Source organism: Bubalus kerabau, chromosome 21, assembly GCF_029407905.1.
Source record: "Bubalus kerabau isolate K-KA32 ecotype Philippines breed swamp buffalo chromosome 21, PCC_UOA_SB_1v2, whole genome shotgun sequence".
Lineage (NCBI taxonomy): Eukaryota > Metazoa > Chordata > Mammalia > Artiodactyla > Bovidae > Bubalus > Bubalus kerabau.
Window position 1 is genome coordinate 61702399 of NC_073644.1, and position 16505 is coordinate 61718903.

The window sequence follows — 16505 nt, forward strand, 5'->3', positions numbered from 1 at the left end:
CCACAGTTTATTGTGATCCACACAGTCAAAGGCTTTGGCATAATCAATAAAGCAGAAATAGATGTTTTTCTGGAACTCTCTTGCTTTTTCTATGATCCAGCAGATGTTGGCAATTTGATCTCTGGTTCCTCTGCCTTTTCTAAAACCAGCTTGAACATCAGGAAGGTCATGGTTCACATATTGCTGAAGCCTGGCTTGGAGAATTTTGAGCATTACTTTACTAGCGTGTGAGATGAGTGCAACTGTGCGGTAGTTTGAGCATTCTTTGGCATTGCCTTTCTTTGGGATTGGAATGAAAATGGAGGTATGTAAATGAAACTCAAAGTTAAATCCCAGCAGTATATCTGGAACTAAACACATGCAAGTACAAATCAAGTGTGTCTTACACGAACAATATGAATTAATAGTAACTGCTCGTGTTTAGGATTGCTACTTTGGTGTTATGTCTTCTTTCACTATTAATCTAACATTTTAATGTTCGATGACTGCATGGTTTTTTTAATCCCTCACAATTAAAATTAGCAGATGTTTCACTAAAACAAAACACAGAACTAATAGAAGGAGGAGGAAAAAAGATAATTCAATTTATCAATTACTGAGAGAAGAGTGTTAATCTCAGTCATTCTAAAAGAAAGTGAAAAAGAAAAACAAGACCCAGCAGGACAAGAAAAAAATAATTAAACTTTGGATATTAAATCAAAGAAGTAAAAGGAAGAAAAAATGAAAATAATACAAAGAAATCAAAGAGAAAAGATTTAAGCAAAGTTTTTAGAAAGAAAGTAGGCAAACTCTGGAGAGATCAATGAGCAAACAAATCAAGAAGATAAACACTGGAAATGAAAAACAGTGCATAAATTCAGATGCAGCAGTAATTTTAAAAATAATATAATAAAACTCATGCCTATAAATTTTTAAAATGACAAACTCATGGAAACAGATAAATCCTAGACAAATACAACTTAATAAAAGTGATTCAAGACAAAACAGAATACATGAATATTTCTATAACCATTCCATAAATTAACTCCAATTTAAAATGCTTCAGAAAATAAAAACAAGGTCCAGATGGTTTTCCAGGCAACTTCTACTGAACGTGCAAGGAACAGGTAATTCTAATCTACACAAACTCTTTCAGATAACAGGGAAAGATGCAACAATTTCCAGCTAACATTATAAGGTTAACATAACCTGGATAATGAAACCAAACAAGGACACTGAGAGAAAAGAAAATTAAAGGGAAATCTTACTCATGAGCATAATGAAAAAATATTAACCAACTGAATCCAGCAATGTACCACAAACATAAGGCATCATGAACAGGATGAGTTTAACCTAGGAATATAGGGATTTTAAGCAAAACAAGAAAGTTGATTATCTCACAACTGTAAATTATAGGAGAAAAAAAATCTCAAAAAGATGAAGATGATAAAATTCGACATCAATTCATAATTTCAAAACACACTCTTAGCAAAGAAGAAATAGAATTATACTTCAACTGACAGAGAGCACACACATTCCTTGCAAAGAACGTAACTTACGGTGAAATGTCTAAAGCATTCCTCTAAACATCTAAACAAGGATAAGGGATCAGCTTCCAGTTATCCTGGCACTTTTGTACTAGAGTAATTTTTTAAAAACTATTAATTTGCCTACTTTGGCTGTGCTGGGTTTTCATTGCTGCTCGCAGGCTTTCTCTACTTGCAGCAATGGGGGGTGCTATTTTTCGTCGTGTTGCACCAGCTTCTCGCTGTGAGGGCTCCTCTCCCGGAGCACAGGCTCTGGGCACACAAGCGTCTGTAACTGCTGCCCAGGGCCTCACCTGCTGTGGCTCGAGGGCCCGAGAGGGTGTGGAGTCTAAGCTTGGGCGCGCTGGCTTTAACTGCCTACAGCATGTGTAATCCTCCAAACCAGGGACCGAACCTGCGTCCTCTGCACAGGCAGGCGGATTTTCATCCACCATACCACCAGAGTCCAGAGCAATGGTTCCTGAAGTATAGTCCTAGACCAGCATCAACATCTCCAGAATTCTCTAGCCGCAGACTAGACCCGCTGAATCTAACTCTTGACAGTGAAGCCCAGAAATGTGTTTTAAGAAGTCCTCCAAGGAATTCTGATGCATGGTTAAGTTTGAGAACCACTATACTAGAGATTTTAAGTAAACTAATAAGGTAAAAAATTATATGAGAATTTATGATTATCACTGATGTAGGATGCAAAAATATAAATCTCAAATATTAAGAAACAGAAAATGTGATTTGAAAAGGATTCCATTTATAATGCTGAAAAATTTTAGAACACATATAATAAAAGACCTATAAGCTTTTATGAAAAAAATTAGACATTTTTATTAAAATGTATTAGTTCAGTTTAGTTCACTAGCTCAGTCGTGTCCAACTCCTTGCAACCCCATGAATCACAGCACGCCAGGCCTCCCTGTCCATCACCAACTCCAGGAGTTCACTCAGACTCACATCCATCGAGTCAGTGATGCCATCCAGCCATCTCATCCTCTGTCGTCCCCTTCTCCTCCTGCCCCCAATCCCTCCCAGCATCAGAGTCTTTTCCAATGAGTCAACTCTTTGCATGAGGTGGCCAAAGTATTGGAGTTTCAGCTTTAGCATCATTCCTTCCAAGGAAATCCCAGGGCTGATCTCCTTCAGAATGGACTGGTTGGATCTCCTTGCAGTCCAAGGGACTCTCAAGAGTCTTCTCCAACACCACAGTTCAAAAGCATCAATTCTTCAGCGCTCAGCCTTCTTCACAGTCCAACTCTCACATCCATACATGACCACAGGAAAAACCACAGCCTTGACTAGACAGACCTTTGTTGGCAAAGTAATGTCTCTGCTTTTGAGTATGCTATCTAGGTTGGTCATACATAACTTTCCTTCCAAGGAGTAAGCATCTTTTAATTTCATGGCTGCAGTCACCATCTGCAGTGATTTTGGAGCCCAGAAAAATAAAGTCTGACACTGTTTCCACTGTTTCCCCATCTATTTGCCATGAAGTGATGGGACCAGATGCCATGATCGTCGTTTTCTGAATGTTGAGCTTTAAGCCAACTTTTACACTCTCCACTTTGACTTTCATCAAGAGGCTTTTGAGTTCCTCTTCACTTTCTGCCAGAAGGGTGGTGTCATCTGCATATCTGAGGTTATTGATATTTCTCCTGGCAATCTTGATTCCAGCTTGTGCTTCTTCCAGTCCAGCGTTTCTCATGATGTACTCTGCATACAAGTTAAATAAGCAGGGGGACAATATACAGCTTTGATGTACTCCTTTTCCTATTTGGAACCAGTCTGTTCCATGTCCAGTGCTAACTGTTGCTTCCTGACCTGCATACAGATTTCTCAAGAGGCAGGTCAGGTGGTCTGGTATTCCCATCTCTTTCAGAATTTTCCACAGTTTATTGTGATCCACACAGTCAAAGGCTTTGGCATAGTCAATAAAGCAGAAATAGATGTTTTTCTGGAACTCTCTTGCTTTTTCCATGATCCAGTGGATGTTGGCAATTTGATCTCTGGTTCCTCTGCCTTTTCTAAAACCAGCTTGAACATCAGGAAGGTCATGGTTCACATATTGCTGAAGCCTGGCTTGGAGAATTTTGAGCATTACTTTACTAGCATATGAGATGAGTGCAATTGTGCGGTAGTTTGAGCATTCTTTGGCATTGCCTTTCTTTGGGATTGGAATGAAAACTGACCTTTTGCAGTCCTGTGGCCACTGCTGAGTTTTCCACATTTGCTGGCATATTGAGTGCAGCACTTTCACAGCATCATCTTTCAGGATTTGGAATAGCTCAACTGGAATTCTATCACCTCCACTAGCTTTGTTCGTAGTGATGCTTTCTAAGGCCCACTTAACTTCACATTCCAGGATGTCTGGCTCTAGGTCAGTGATCACACCATCGTGATTATCTGGGTTGTGAAGATCTTTTTTGTACGGTTCTTCTGTGTATTCTTGCCACCTCTTCTTAATATCTTCTGCTTCTGTTAGGTCCATACCATTTGTGTCCTTTATTGAGCCTATCTTTGCATGAAATGTTCCCTTGGTATCTCTAATTTTCTTGAAGAGATCTCTAGTCTTTCCCATCCTGTTGTTTTCCTCTATTTCTTTGCATTGATTGCTGAGGAAGGCTTTCTTATCTCTTCTTGCTTTTCTTTGGAACTCTGCACTCAGATGTTTATATCTTTCCTTTTCTCCTTTGCTTTTCACTTCTCTTCTTTTCACAGCTATTTGTAAGGCCTCCCCAGACAGCCATTTTGCTTTTTTGCATTTCTTTTCTATGGGAATGGTCTTGATCCCTGTCTCCTGTACAATGTCACGAACCTCATTCCATAGTTCATCAGGCACTCTATCTATCAGATCTAGGCCCTTAAATCTATTTCTCACTTCCATTAAGGAACTTAAAAAAGAGTAAATATGCTATGTTCATGGGTATGAAGACTCTTGGGGAATAATTTTTAAATTTTTGATTTTTACATGTAATTATTTCTGGTGAAACTTAAGCTGGTTCTAAAAAAGAAATTTAAAGGAAATGCAGATAGTCAAGAAGAGCCAAAGTATTTCTGAGAAACAAGGTAGGGATAATTTTCTACTAAATATCAAGATACATAAATCTACAGTAATCAAAATAGTTCAATATTGGTGAATAAAAACTACAGGTAAAGGGAAGGCAATGGCACCCCACTCCAGTGTTCTTGCCTGGAGAATCCCAGGGACGGGGGAGCCTGGTGGGCTGCCATCTATGGGGTCACACAGAGTCGAACACGACTGAAGCGACGTAGCAAATGGAACAAAAATTGATACATGTACAGTTCATGTACATGTCAAAACTCAGATACATGTACCTGTGGAAAACTGATTTATAACTGATGACATGGAAGGTTAGATGGAGTATTATAAGGGAGGCTTGCACAACTGATTCTCCATTAGGGGAAAAAATGAGTTGGATTCACATCTTACACTGTGTGTGTGTACTAAGTTGCTTCCGTCGTGTCTGACTCTTTGCAACCCTATGGACTGTAGCCCGCCAGGCTTCTCTGTCCATGGGATCTTTCAGGCAAGAATACTGGAGTGGGTTCCACGTCCTCCTCCAGGGGACTTTCCTGACCCAGGGATGGAACCAGCATCTCTTATGTGTCCTGTATTGGCAGGTGGGATCTTTACCACTAGCGCCACCTGGGAAGCCCCTCTTACACGGTACATGAAATCAACTCCAGGTAGGGTTGAGAAGGAAAAGCTGTAAAAGCTGTACAACAGGCAATACAGGTGTATATTAAAACTACAAGTGCGTACAAAAGATAAATTCAGTTATATTAAAGTTACAAGTACCTTCTCATCCAAAGTTTCTGTAGCACATAAATGGACAAAGCAGTAATAATAATAATAATAAATTCATGAAGAATCAATTAGTGAGGGAAAAGCTACCTGGTAGCAAACTGGGTCAAGGGCGCTTCACTGAGAAAACACAGACGACCTAACAACTCATGGAGAGGTGCCCGAGCTCATTAGGAATCAGAAATGCCAATTAAACCACCCTAGGATAAAACCAGAAGCACCATTCACACCCATATGATAAACACTTCAAAGTCAGACAAAGCCTCTGTGTGTGAATTAATGAGAATGCTCATCCACCACTGCTGAAGAAAACAAGCGCTCTCTAGCCAAGCTCAACAGCCCTTCCCCAAGGCTCTGCAGGTCCATTCTCAGAGACAGCCTCGAGAAAAACTTACCATGTACACTGGAAGATGCTCCCAAGAATGTCCGTGGCATCAGAACTGTAAAAGTAGAAACCTCGGGACAAACCACCAGTATCAACATTAGAGTCAACGCTGATGTCCTCATACAATGGGAGATGACGCTGCAGGGATAGTGAGTCAACTACACAGGGGAAAATGATTCTGTAAAACGCAGTGTGGAAGGAATAAAGTCAGTCACGGGGGAATGCTTACATTTAGGAAAAAGACTATCCTGTTCAAAATTAATGAGTTCATGAATAGATGTTTGGGTGACACCTGGGCAGTCAGATAATTTATCATCAATTGCTTTCCTTTGTCTCCTCCCAGATGTCTTTGATTTGCTATTAAACTCCAATATACCTCTCAGAAAAGTCAGTTACATTCAAACCAGGGACCAGCTATGGCTTTTGACTGCTGCTGCTGCTGCTGCTGCTAAGTCGCTTCAGTCCTGTCTGACTCTGTGCGACCCCACAGACGGCAGCCCACCAGGCTCCCCTGTCCCTGGGATTCTCCAGGCAAGAACACTGGAGTGGTTTGCCACTTCCTTCTCCATGGCTTTTGACTGAAGTGTGTTAATTTAAAGCATCAGTTCAGTTGCTCAGTCATGTCCGACTCTTTGCGACCCCATGAACCACAGCACATCAGGCCTCCCTGTCCATCACCAACTCCCGGAGTTGACTCAAACTCATGTCCATTGAGTCGGTGATGCCATCCAACCATCTCATCCTCTGTCGTCCCCTTCTCCTCCCACCTTCAATCTTTCCCAGCATAAGGGCCTTTTCCAATAAGTCAGTTCTTTGCATCAAGTGGCCAAAGTATTGGAGTTTCAGCTTCAGCATCAGTGCTTCCAATGACAATTCAGGACTGATTTCCTTTAGGATGGACTGGTTGGATGTTATAAAGTAACTGGAGTAAATTTTATTAAATTAACTTCTATTAAAAATAGAAGATTTAGATTTTTAATTTTAATGGAGTCATTTATTTTCATGGAGTTATTAACAAAGCCCCGATTCTTTAAGGAATACAGTCAAAGCCTGTGTGCATGTGTGTGCACAGATAACACCGGTGAGCATTTTACAGATCCAGTCATGTCCTGTTGTCATCTGTTTATCTTCTCATCAGATCTTAAACATGTGATTCTAATTTAAAACTCACCTTTGAGGTAAAGAAAACAAAACACCAGAGGTCAACTGGAGCAAATTTTTTGTTGGTTTCAAAGCAATTTAACCAGAGCCTGAAAAGCATCTTGAGTCATAGCAGTTGCTCTGGAAGCTCAGAACATTCCCAAGAGGGGGACACTCAGTACTCCCAGTGGGTGTTCCTTGGTCAAGTAACTTAGGGAACCACTTCTTTAATCCAGCTAAACACGTTTCCAAACAGCAAGTCTTCTCAGAACCCTTAATATGCTAATACTTAGGCCACCTGATGCAAACAGCCAACTCATTGAAAAAAAACTCTGATGGTGGGAAAGATTGAAGGCAGGAGAAGAAGGGGACAACAGAGGATGAGATGGTTGGATGGCATCACCGACTCGATGGACATGGGTTTGAGCGAGCTCTGGGAGATAGCGAAGGACAGGGAAGCCTGGTGTGCTACAGTCCATGGAGTCGCAAAAAATTGGACAAGATTTAGTGACCAAACAACAAATATACTGAATGCCCAAGTGAGGGATACAAGGAATGCTTTGCAAACAGATTTGACCACAGACCCTTCCTCTCCCGCTATGAAACATTTCACGGGATTAGTCTTCTGTTGAACATAACTCAGACACTGATCTAGATCACCTAAGGAGTCTATTGACTGCATGCATGAAGTCTGCTGTTCCTATACTCTGGCTCTAGAAAGGACGTCTCCCAGATCCGATCATCCTAGGGAGCCATTTCAGTCTGTCCTCAAGCGAAGAATGTAATATTCCCAAATCACTACTTTTCCCAGTCATGCTATTTCTTTCAGAACCACCCCACCAGGAAAAGAACAATTTGGTTATGTAATCAAATGACCATGTGGTTAATCCTTTCAAGGACCATTTGCATTACAATGAACTTACTAAATAAAAGTGAGTCTCTAATTGGTACAATGTGTGGGGAAGGGTTTGGACAGATGTGTCCCTAGCACCTCTTACTCCTCCCTGCATTGACTCCAAGCTGGGGGCGGGGTAGGGTGGAAGAGACTTTCCACCCACTCCTCACTGCCAGTCACTAAGTCAGAATATCATTTACACAGGGATTAAAGCCCAGAGAAGAGGCTTTTCCTGCTTCTCCCACAAGGTATCAATGAAAAAACAGGTATTATTTCCAATTCTTGCTCTCAAGTCTGTTTTTTTCTATAGATACAAAAAATAATGATAATCAACAGGAATATGTTATATAGCACAGGTTACCATAGCCATTATCTTGTAAGAACTTTTAATGGAGTATAATCTGTAAAAATCCTGAATCTCTATGCTGTATACCAAAGATTAATACAAGAGGGTAAATCGACTATACTTTAGTAGGAAAAAAATGAAATTCTATCAAAACACTACTTTTGTTTCCATTGTCAGTTTGTTGGCTTAGGATTTCTTGGAACGTCACAGATCCACAGAGGACTTCTGAGAACCAGGATTTTACATCTGACTATTTGACACACATGGTTTACGGTTATGGAAAACACCACACCGACGTTGGACCAAGTCCTCCAGCCTCTCAGCAAGTGACAAGCAAGGGTTCACAGCTCCTCATCTCCTTCCGGAGTCACCCCTCAGAAGCCCTCAGCATAGCTATAGTGCTTCTTCCCAGTCCAAAGCCATCCCCTGCTCCTAGACCCCATCCCACTAAGGTCCCCCTACACTGAGCCACGGAAAGAGCAGTTTAGGTTAAGATGTTACAATCAAACACTCTGTCTCAAGATTGTCCATAAACTAGACAAAATAATATAGGCAAAGACTCCCCCATCCCTTATTTAAAGGAAGCTGTAGACACCGTAATCCAAGACCTAAGTGGTTTTGAAATCTTTTCCATTGGGCTTTGCCCACCACTAAGGGCATCACAAGAGAGCAGGGAAGGGGGCTTCCCTGGTGGCTCAGTGGTAAAGACTTTGTCTGTCAACACAAGAGTCATGGATTCCACCCCTGGTCCAGGAGGATCCCACGTGCTGCAGAGCAACTCAGCCTGTGCACCACGACCACTGAAGCCACTGCTCCTGGCTGATGGGCTTAGCACGTTCTCACCCACCCGCTGGGCTGGGAGCATCTCTTCAGGCAGGTGGTCCTCCAGGGGAAGGTCCTTCTCAGAATGTCCCTGTGTACCCTAGAAGCCCGTGCTCCACAGTGAGAAGCCTGAACGCTGTAGAAAAAGCCCTCGCAGCAACAAAGACCCAGCACAGCCAAAAATAAATAAAACATTTTAAAGGACAGTAGTGTAAGGAGGTAGAGAATCTTTCTCTGGAGAACAAGTGGAGAACACCTTCCCTCCTCTTCCCTCAAACCAAGGGAGAGGGCTTCCAGGGAACAACTTAAGGTACAACCTATATTCACTGGAGTCTGTAAGGCACAGTAACTTGTGATGGAATTGCAACATAAAAGCCTAAAAGGCTACCGAGATGGATGATCATTCTTAGAATTTACTGGGGCCAAGGAAGTGTGAGTTTCCTGAGGGAGAGATCTGAACGGAGGGAAAGGCTCAGGACTGGGACATCCTGAGAAGGACCTTGCCCCGGAGGACCACCTGCCCGAAGAGATGGTCCCAGCCCAGCGGGTGAGTGAGAACGTGCTAAGCCCGTCACCCAGGAGCAGTGGCCAGTGCTCAGAGGATGCTGACGGGGGTGGGGGTGTAATGCAGGGAGAGAGCTTAGAGCATCTGAGGCAAGACAGTGAGCTCAGGCTCTAGGGGACTGCATCCCTAGGAAATTAACACAGAACTGCATGATATGTGGCAGCGTATCCACCTGTAAATGGCTCTATGACCTAATGTGTTTAAGAACAGCTGCCCTAAAGACATAACCACCCCTTCTCAAAGTCCTCAGCAGAGGTTTTTGATGGGTCTTGTGTAGCAATGATTGCAAAACTGCTTCCTGATGAGGTGCTGAACCGTCTGCTTTAACCATCGGCCAAGCTGTGAAGGGAACCACACAAGAACACGGAGAACCCAAGACGACGAGCAGAGCCCTGCAGCATTCCTCTAGAAAGTCACTGAGCCCATGTTAACCCCCAAACACACACTAGGGACCACCAGTCTTCAAAAAAAAACCAAACAATGTGAAAGACTCTGATCGTCCTGTGGTCTATGGATGGGAACATAAATACTACAGAAATTTGCTGAGTTGATTTTATCCAATAATAGAAATAGTGGCTAGAACAACAAGCTGATGCTGAGGCTAGACTCTTCAAAAGAAAGAAAAAAGAAAAAAAACAAAAACAAAGACACCCTGGTAACAGTTTCCCAGACTCTCTTCTTTAATCCCTCTTTACATTTGGTTTCACTTCTACTTAAAAACATCCACCATGTATTCAGTAACAAAAAATTACAGCCTTGAAATGTTTGCAATGAAGCCTGTTAAGTCATCCCCCAATATAATTATTCCATATTAATGATTCTATAATTAATGATGTGAGAACAGTCACCCTATAGTGAGGTCGCTCAGTCGTGTCTGACTCTTTGTGACCCCCTGGACTGTAGCCTAACCAGGTTCCTCTGTCCATGGGATTCTCCAGGCAAGAATCCTAGAGTGGGTTGCCATGTCCTTCTCCAGGGGATTTTCCCGACCCAGGGATCGAACCCGAGTCTCCAGCATTGCAACGCAGACGCTTTACCGTCTGAGCTACCAGAGAGGCCCCTACACTTCTAGAGTAACTTGATTAACTTGGGGTACAATTCAATAGGCTTCCCAGGTGGCTCAGTGGTAAAGAACCCACCTGATAAGCAAGAGACACAGAAGATGCGAGTTTGATCTCTGAGTCAGGAAGATCCTCTGGAGGAAGAAATGGCAACCCACTCCAGTATTCTTGCCTGGAGAATCTCATAGACAGAGAGGAACCTGGAGGGCTACAATCCATGGGGTCACAAAGAGTCGTATACAACTGAGCACGTATGCACACATGGAAAAATATGATTCAAAACATGTACATATGAGAATAATGAGAAATGTACACTCACACATACACATTGACTGGAAGGCTAATCATTAAAACATTGACAATGCAAGTTGTGGTTGATTGTTTTCATACTTTTGTAGGTTTCTGTATTTTTCCATTTTCTACCATGAGCACGTTCTTTTGCAATCAGATTTTGTCATGACCCAGCTTACTCTGTCAGCTTACTCCTAACAACTGAATTGGCAGCATATTCCTGTGTCTGCTCATTTCTTCTCTTTAGAAGGTTCTGGCCGCTTTGCATAATTGAGTCCAGAGTCAAAAAAAAAAACAACACACAAAACGAATGCACTCATGTTACAGACCTGTCCCTCCACCTGTGAATGATGACCTCCAGTTGATTAAAACATGCAACTTTCAACTGTGTACTTATGAAGGAAGAACAGAATTTTCACTGTTCTGTTCCTTGGTGCACATCTCCATTGTTTTCATGGAACAAACTGAACGTAAATTTGATTCTGAATAAAAAAGAAAACAAGGCATTTAAAACCTTAAGGAGTTCTGAGTAAGTAAAAATTTCTTTAAAGTGTGCATTCTGTGTGTGTGTGAGAGAGAGAGAGAGAGAAACAGACAGGGACAGAGGGAGAGAAATAATGAATGAAAATTAAAGAATTTACTGGCTTATTCCCAAAGGTTGAGACACAATTTAGATTTTTGCACACACTGTTACGTCCAGACCATCTCAGAGTGTCTACGTCTATGTGAAAGTCGCACGGCTGTGTCCGGCTCTCTGCGACCCCATGGACTATACAGTCCATGGGATCCTCCAGGCCAGAATACTGGAGAGAGCAGCCGTTCCCTTCTCCAGGGCATCTTCCCAATGCAGGGAGCGAACCCAGGTCTAAGCAAACAGCTACATCAACACTAAACTGACAGTGAGCGTGGACAGAGCAAAGGAGCAAAGGCCAAACGGGAGGAGCAGACGGGACCCTGAGAACCCACGATGCCCGCATCCGGTGAGTATCTCTAGGCTTGGGCCGGAAGCAGCCTGTGACTCAGGACACACGATTACGGTTTAGTTACTAAAATACAAGAAACTTCTCTCCCTGCCCTTACTTCCAGAGGAGAATGGCCGCCAGGAGAGCAGTGTGGGGCCCCCCTTGACCCTGGTGGTCCTGCCTCTGGGCTCAGCCTCCTGATCCCCTACTGGGACTTCCTCAGCCAACCCTATAAGCCCAGAAAATCCCCTCCATGTGTCCAGCAGCCCAAGGGGCGGTCAACATTCCACACTGAAAAGCGAGACAAATCCACACCCAGCTCTCTTCATTCATCAAACTGAAAAGGTCCTTTTTAAGTTCAAGGCTTTATGCAAAAGGGTGGCTCCTCCTACTAGAGCACTTTAAACCAGCTTACTGAGAAATCACTGGCATACGTCACTGTAAAAGTTTAAGGCATTCAGCGCGACGGCTTGATTGATGTGTTGTGCAAAGATCACAACAGGCCTACCTAACATCCATCATCTCATACAGCTTCAGTAAAAATTTCTCCTTGGGATGAGAATGTACGATCCACTCTCTTAACTGATTTCTGATGTATCACAGCGCAGGGCTGACTTACAGTCACCGCACTGTCCGTGACGTCCATAGCACTTACTTGTCTTCAGACTCCAGTCTGTAACTCTTGACCACCTGTTTCCAATGCTTCCTCCCAACACAGCGCTTGACTAACACGTGACAGGCATGTTACATGCATAAGCTTATTTTGCCCTCTGAGGAGTCACGTCACAGGTGGGGAAACTGGGCCTCTGAGAGGTCAAGGAAAGGGCCCCGCTGCCCCCGTGACTGCCTAGCAGCAGACCTGCATTTGGTCCACAGCTTGCCGAGTCTAAAGCACGTGCTCTTTCAACCAGCTCCCAGCTCAGCTACTGTGGGATTTTAATGGGGCAAACATCCTTCCACATGGCCTGTGGGGAGGGGCCACGCAAGGTGAGGGGCGGGCAGCTCCAGTCCAGGTGTGGGAGCTCCAAGAGCTGAGGCCACTGTCGAGGAGCCCAGAGTCCCCAGCAGAAGGAAGGAACCACGAAAGGGCTTCTTGGAGGGGCACCTGGGAAGGGGGGAGGGGGCCTGCCTGGCTTTGCCCACCTGTTTTGGTGCCAGTGTGGGAGGGGGTGAGAGCCAGGGTTGCCCAGCCGGGGAGACCCCTTATTCCTCCCCTGCGCGGGTAAGTCAGCTTCAGGGCCACAGAGGTGATGTGAAATATGGCAGGATCCATGGACTACTCAGCACAGCTTCTGCCCGCAGAACAACAACATGATGTAAGGAGACCTGTTTTTTAAAAAAAGAACACACACAGACTAGTAGAGGCTGCTTCCCCCGATCCACCTCGGCCTGGATAGCACGATAACTGGGATGCGGAGGGACCAAGCCTAGCTGCCCACAGAGCAGAAGCTGCTTCACTTCTGCTGCAACCCTCTCCCAAGTGTCCCCTGTGTCCCCAGGGGCCTGCATGCGAATGACATGCAACCTCTGTTCCCATCAGCTGTTATCACTCCCTGGGAAATCTCCTAACGTGATTGAGTTCAGGAAGCCTCAGACACGCCGAGGACAGACCTATGGCTGTCAAGGCGGAGGGCTGAGGGGAAGCTTGGAGCGGAGGCTGGGGCTACTAGATGTAAGCTATTATTAATCTATATGGAATGAATAGACAGGGTCCTAGTGTACAGCTCAGAGATCTATATTCAGTATCCTATAATAAACCATAATGGAAAAAGACTAAAAAAAGAATGTTATATATGTATAACTGAATCACTTTGCTGCAGAGCAGAAATTAATATTGTAAATCAACTATACTTCAATTTAAAATTAATTACAAAATAAAAGTGTCTGAAATGGTCAAAACAAGCAAGCAGAAAAGGCACCTAATCCTTTCAGTGTGAGAGATGATGGTTTCAGAGCACACTTCAGCACAGGCTTACTCTAAGTGCACCTTGCTCTGAAGGGTTTATCCCAGCTGGCATCTGGATGTTCACGCATTCTAACATCCCAGGAAAGCTCCCCAGACGTGCCAGGCCCAGACCTCTCCCTGTAACCACTCTCTGCTTGATCTTACAGCCGCTTTCCCCCTTTTAGCTGCTGAGCATCTTTATTTTTAGTTCCTCCACTCTGAGTGCCTTGAAGCCTCACCTGAAAACATACACCCATTTTCCGCAGCCAAACCAAACCTGGGAAGGTGACTCAAACTGGCAACAGGGTTAACCATGGTGCAGGGGGTGCGGGTGGTCAAGCAACAGCAGGTAACGAATCAGAAGGAAACATATTCTCTTTTGTGCACGAGGAGCAGCCACAGAACCTGAGAAAGAAACTCGGGTGTAGCTTGAAAAACTATAGCACGAAGGGGTCTAAGTGAAGGTTCCAAGAGTTTATTAAGAATAGATTGTTTCCAGGTCATGGCCAGCTAATGAATCTGCATATTGGGTGGCATTTCTTAACCTCCCCTCAGATGGTAAGGGCGTCTCACCTGCTTCCCTTTCAGCAAAGGCATGAACAGAAGCAGCGGAGCCCAGGATACAGAAGGAAAAAGCTCCAGGATCCCACGAGCTCCAGTGTGTTCCGGGGCAAATATTCAGGCAGCTTAGATGGCTTTCCTCTAGACAATGAAGTGGACCTAGGGGAAGAGGGGCAGGCCCTGGGAGCTGCTGCCGGTCCCTGAAGGAAGGACACAGCCTGCCCTGCTAGGAAACAAACCAGCCATCGCTAAGGGAAAAAGCACCACCACCTTTCCAGGACAGGCTCTGCCAAGAGTGCCTGCCAAACACTAGTTCTTCCCTTTAGATTGAGTTTATCAGGTTTGTTAAGTGATGAGGCTGACAGTCATCCACAGAAGTAAATCAAGATTTATCTGTACTGCTGAATTTTTTTCTAAGAATCAAAGAATGTGTTTGCTGGGGTCAGTATACCCATAGGAAGGATCTTTTCTGAGATGGAAAGCAATTGACAGAACTGCAGAAGATTAATCCAGTCTCCAAGTACGGCATTTTTCAAACCAAGACGTCCAGGAAGAGGGTTTAGTAAGTGCACAGTTTATAGGTTGTAGCCTAGTGACATCACCTTGCACCTTCAGGACTAGCAACCAAGGCGTGTAAGTTTCAGCTGTGGGGAGACAAGGTGAAGAGGGGTGCCATCATTTATATTAAACACCTTTCCCAGGAACTTCAGACTTGGAATCAAAGACACAGGAAAATTCAGCTCTCTTCCATCACTGAGGGATTTCCAGGTGGCGCTAGTGGAGAAGGGGATGACAGAGGATGAGATGATTGGATGGCATCACTGACTCAATGGACATAAGTTTGAATAAACTCCAGGAGATGGTGAAGGACGGGGAGGCCTGGCGTGCTGCAGTCCATGGGGTCGCAAAGAGTTGGACACAACTGAGTGACTGAGCAACAGTGGTAAAGAACCCACTTGCCAATGCAGGAGACACAAAAGACACAGGTCCGATCCCTGCGTCAAGAAGATCCCCTGGAGTAGGAAATGGCAACCCACTCTGGTATTCTTGCCTGGAGAATTGCATGGACAGGGGAGCCTGGTGGGCTGACTGAGCACTTCCATCACAGATGGGATGTTAGGTACAAGGGCCTCTGCTGAATCTCTTTGCCTTTCATCATCAGCCATGACTTCTCTCCTGTAGGCAGAGGTCAAGACTGAGCCCAGCAGATACTGGGACAATTGGGCTCTTTCTACACCCTTGGTCTCTATGGTCAGTAAAGGTAACACGACACACGGACTCCCGCTTGCCTTTCTCTAACATGTGGAATCCATGCTATAGCCCCTGACAAAGCCCGAGTCTACAAGAGTAATATTCAGTGACAATAGTGTAAAGAGGAAGAGAAGCTTCCACTGTCATCCCAACTGGACTCAGAACTGAGAAAAACATTTCTCCAGCTGGGAAAAAGGGAATTCCAGTTCTAATGAAGTCTGATGTCCACCCCACTGTGCTTTTATATAAAATTTTGCAAAGGCAGCAGAATCAGACTGTTCTAACCATTTCACTTTCTGGAACCCCCTCTTGCCATGTTCCAAAAAAAAAAAAAAAAAGATCACACAGATGCGGCATCAGCCTGGATGAAACAACCCCTCTGACGTCACACCTTCCCCTCCAGCTCTCTCAAAGATTCATGCTCTTCTTGTCCCAGCCACACAGAGCTGGCAAACATCCCTCCTGCTCCCCAGGGGCCTGGGCAGACCAGACTACACCTCTGATAGACACCCTGAACTCAGCTGAGGGTCACTCCTTCAAGGATGGTGCAAGATCTCAAAACTCTTCCCACCCAATTAAGGGCAAAGTTAACCTGGTCATTTTTTTTAAGTCCACCTGCTTGAGGGCTCATCACTTTCAGTAGGAAAGTAAAAGTGAAAGTGTTAGTTGCTCAGTCGTGTCTGACTCTTGGCAACCCCACCGACTGAAGCCTTCCAGGCTCTTCTGTCCATGGGAGTCTCCAAGCAAAAACACTGGAGTGGGTTGCCATTCCCTTCTCCAGGGGATCTTCCTGGGAATTGAACCTGGGTCTCCTACACTGCAGGTGGATTCTTTACTGTCTGAGTCACCAGGGAAGCCTGTTTTAAGTAGAAAATTATTTAACAAATCACACACACACTACTATATTCAGAATAGATAACTAGTAAGAACCTACTGAATCG

General features: G+C 44.3%; 1 protein-coding gene across 3 annotated transcripts in view; it reads right to left on the bottom strand.

The window, feature by feature from the left end:
* CCBE1 (collagen and calcium binding EGF domains 1) overlaps positions 1-16505 on the bottom strand; it is a 244193-nt gene that overhangs the window by 190026 nt on the left and 37662 nt on the right. For 2 of the 3 annotated variants that reach the window (XM_055559578.1, XM_055559579.1), the window contains exons 3-4: positions 5736-5903; positions 1167-4515 (exon numbers count right to left, since the gene is read on the bottom strand). The exons of the other annotated variant lie outside the window; for it this stretch is intronic. In XM_055559578.1, the coding sequence (XP_055415553.1) occupies positions 2860-4398 (1539 nt within the window). In that variant the 5' untranslated portion in view covers positions 4399-4515; positions 5736-5903 and the 3' untranslated portion in view covers positions 1167-2859. Of the gene's footprint in view, positions 1-1166; positions 4516-5735; positions 5904-16505 lie in introns of those variants that run through there. 3 annotated transcript variants of the gene reach the window in all.